Below are 3,656 nucleotides of genomic sequence, written 5' to 3'. Positions count from 1 at the left end.
TCAGGACTATTGCACAGAGAAACCCTCTCTCAAAAAACCAAAAGGAAAAAATGGAATGCCCTTTATTTATCATAAAACATTTATCTATAAAATGAAGATGTGCTACATTTTAATATTTTCAATTTTCTGTTTTTAATTAATAAATTTTATTGTTTGACTATTTCTAACATGCATAATGTATATAATAAATTCCCTCCCCATAATCCATTTTTTCACACCTTGGCCAGCCATCATTCTTCCATTCAGATCTCATCCTCATATTTACAGGTTTTGCTTTGTTTTTCCATAGGGCTATCTGTGTGACCCTGGGTTTGGAACCAAACAATCGTCAGAGCCTGGTGGACTAAATTGAAATAACAAAGTAAACTTAGAACCAATATTCAGGTATGGGACAGCATGTATTTTATTCACTGTAATCATTAAATAAAAATACACCATTGCTTACTTTAACATAGACATTTCAGGATGGACAGAACCCTTGAAACTTAGGTGTGCTGATACGAATTGAACTATTCAGTATTCACTTGAGGCTGTGACCCTGTTCCCTGTTGGATTTGAATTCACTTTTGAATTTCTGACATCTTCAGAGACTCAGCCTAAGTCAAACTTTATAAAAGATGGCATAGCATCCATGTAATAATAACCATAAGATAAATGGATTCTTTTTTTCAACAGGTAAGATTTGAGCTTTTATACATAAATATTATTTGCATTTACCCTTGAAGAGGACTATTCCTTCAAATGGTATCTCCATCATAAAGCCATCCTTTAGCAATAGTACAGACATAACAAGAAGTTAGGTAACAAAATAACTTCAGCTGTTGTAAATTAAGTTTCCATTGTAGCGTTCACAGGGCCAAACCACATGACCAGTTTACTACCTCTAAGTCCAAAAACCACATGGTCTCTAGCTATGTTGATTTAGCAGCACTCTGCCATAAGGCTAAAGTAGTGAATAATTTTAAACACTTGAAATTTACAGAGGCCAGAAGAGTAGTCTTAGGATCCCCTAAGAATAAGTTTCTTTTAGAACAATTTGCTTCATTTATTGACTGTATAGATGCTACAGCACCCCAGACAAAAGACACTTTGGGCAGAAAAAGGGAAAAGACAAATTACGGCAGGGTGGGGCAGAGGGAGGAGGTTGTGTCAGGAATGAGATTCAAGATTCAACCTGCCTTCTAGATGAGTGAGCCTAAGTATGTTTTATTTTATGTGTATATGTGGGTATGCGTGTATGTTTGACAGTATGAGTGCCTGGTGTCCAAGAAGGCTGAAGTGAGTACCTGGAACCCTTATAACTGGAGGTACAGGCAGTGGTAAGCTGTCTGATGTAGGTGCTAGGAAGTAAACCTAGGTCTTCTGCAAAAGCAGCAGTATTCTTAACCACTGAACCATTTCTCCAGCGATGCTTCCTAACTTTATGGGCTGGAAGTCTTATCATCTGCATACCATGTTAAAAATCAAATTTAATTCCAGCATACTTCAAGGAAAAATTCTTTGCAGTAGAAAAGGATTTGATGCTATTGAGTAAAGCTTAATAATTACACTTGAAATATTAGCCGTATGATATTTCAAATGACTTCAGAAAGTTATGGCTGCATTGGCTTTATTTATAACTTTAAGTTCCTCTCTAGGTCACCCCTATTCTATGAAAGATATCTGACTTCTCAGTTTAAATAGACATCGTGAGCTAGACAAACGAGGTGCTGGTGCGTCAGAAGGCTGAAGAGTTAACCAGCTGTTCCTGTTACTTGGCATCTTTGTGACTAGCGTTTACTCGATTGAAATGATGATTTCATTTACAATACAATTCCAAAATGAATGAAATGAGTTCAGACTGCCTGAATCTGATATTCCGATCCACTTCCTGTGGAAACTGATGTAATTTAACATTTTCAAACTCAGTTTCCTTGCCTATAAAGTAGAAGAAATAAAAGCATTTAATATTATCTCCTGGAAATTAAAACGTCTCTGTATATGAAACTTGGCTTCTGGTCTGATAATTTAGTAAGAATTCAAGAAATGTTACTGTTTCCTCTAATCTTTACCTATATTTAGATGTTGTAATCACTTTGTTCTACTTATAATTCCTTTTAAAACCCTAGTCTTTAAGGCCCTTTGAGCACATTTAATAACAAAAATTACATAAAATTACATACATTATTATATGTACATGGTATATAATTAAATGTTGTGTATAAGTATTATATATTATATGTGTATATAAAACAGGTAACAGCATTATATAAATTATATAAAATTATATAAAAAACAAGTTAAAGAGAATGGGGCTACATATTTATAAATCTCTTCCTGAACTGTCTCCATCACAGTATTACTCTATCAGCTGTCCCATGGCTTTCCAGGAGGATGGGAACCACACTACAGTGACAGAGTTTATTTTATTGGGATTAACAGATGACCCAGTCCTTAAAGTCATCCTCTTCACCATCATCCTGTGCATCTACCTGGTGACTGTGTCTGGAAACCTCAGCACCATCCTTCTCATCAGAGTCTCCTCCCAGCTCCATCACCCCATGTATTTTTTTCTGAGTCACTTGGCTTCTGTTGACATAGGCTACTCATCTTCTGTCACACCCAATATGCTTGTCAATTTCCTTGTGGAGAGAAGCACAATCTCCTACCTTGGATGTACCATCCAGCTTGGATCGGGTGCTTTTTTTGGGACACTTGAGTGCTTTCTTCTGGCCACCATGGCTTATGATCGCTTTATAGCAATCTGCAACCCACTGCTTTATTCAACCAAAATGTCCACACAAGTCTGTATCCAGTTGCTTGTAGGATCTTATATTGGTGGCTTTCTTAATGCTTCCTCCTTTCTTCTTTCCTTCTTTCCTCTTCTCTTCTGTGGACCAAATAGAGTCAATCACTTTTTCTGTGATTTGGCTCCTTTGATAGAGCTCTCCTGTTCAGGTGGCAATGTCCCCATAGTTCCTGCCTCATTTTGTTCTGCCTTTGTCATTATAGTCACAGTGTTTGTCATAGCTGTCTCCTACACCTACATCCTCATCACCATCCTGAAGATGCGCTCTACTGAGGGCCGCCAGAAAGCCTTCTCCACCTGCACCTCCCACCTCACTGCAGTCACTCTGTTCTATGGAACCATCACCTTCATTTATGCAATGCCTAAGTCTAGTTACTCCACAGACCAGAACAAGGTGGTGTCTGTGTTCTACATGGTGGTGATCCCCATGTTGAACCCCCTCATCTACAGTCTCAGGAATAATGAGATTAAGGGTGCTCTGAAGAGACAGCTTGGTAAAAAAATATTCTCTTAGTGATGTATGTCATACTGTAGGATTTGGAATAGAAATAACAGATGAACACAATAGCAAAAAGAAGCTAAATGCCTGTTCTCATATAATTAGCAACTTGGAAGCTTTTTAGCAACTGCAGAGGGTAGATGTTCAGATATTAAGTAATAAATCATATTTTCATAGTAAGTTACATTTAATATATTTAAATAAAATAATAATAATAAAATAATTATTTTTATAAAAAGTAATTTCCTGAAAATTATTTCAATTTTCAATCATTTGTTTTCAAAAATAGTCATCTATTATAAATTACAATTATAGAACGTGCAAATGATTAAGGGTGTCTGTGTTTTCAACAGTCACTTTTCCCGCAAC

At 36.4% G+C, this 3,656-nt stretch overlaps 1 protein-coding gene across 1 annotated transcript; it reads left to right on the top strand.

Annotated features, from left to right (window-relative positions):
• The first annotated feature begins 2,357 nt into the window (after window positions 1-2,357).
• Or5p50 (olfactory receptor family 5 subfamily P member 50) lies at window positions 2,358-3,302 on the top strand. The gene has a single exon (NM_001000210.1). The coding sequence runs from the start codon at window positions 2,358-2,360 to the stop codon at window positions 3,300-3,302; it is 945 nt and encodes a 314-aa protein (NP_001000210.1).
• Window positions 3,303-3,656: the final 354 nt, after the last annotated feature.

Source organism: Rattus norvegicus, chromosome 1 (genome assembly GCF_036323735.1).
Source record: "Rattus norvegicus strain BN/NHsdMcwi chromosome 1, GRCr8, whole genome shotgun sequence".
NCBI lineage: Eukaryota > Metazoa > Chordata > Mammalia > Rodentia > Muridae > Rattus > Rattus norvegicus.
The sequence above is the reverse complement of the archived record's forward strand: the minus strand, read 5'-3'. Positions and strand labels throughout refer to the sequence as shown.

Coding starts and splice junctions, on each gene's coding strand:
- Or5p50 (NM_001000210.1), top strand. CDS start 2,358: ATGGCTTTCCAGGAGGATGGGAACCACACTACAGTGACAGAGTTTATT.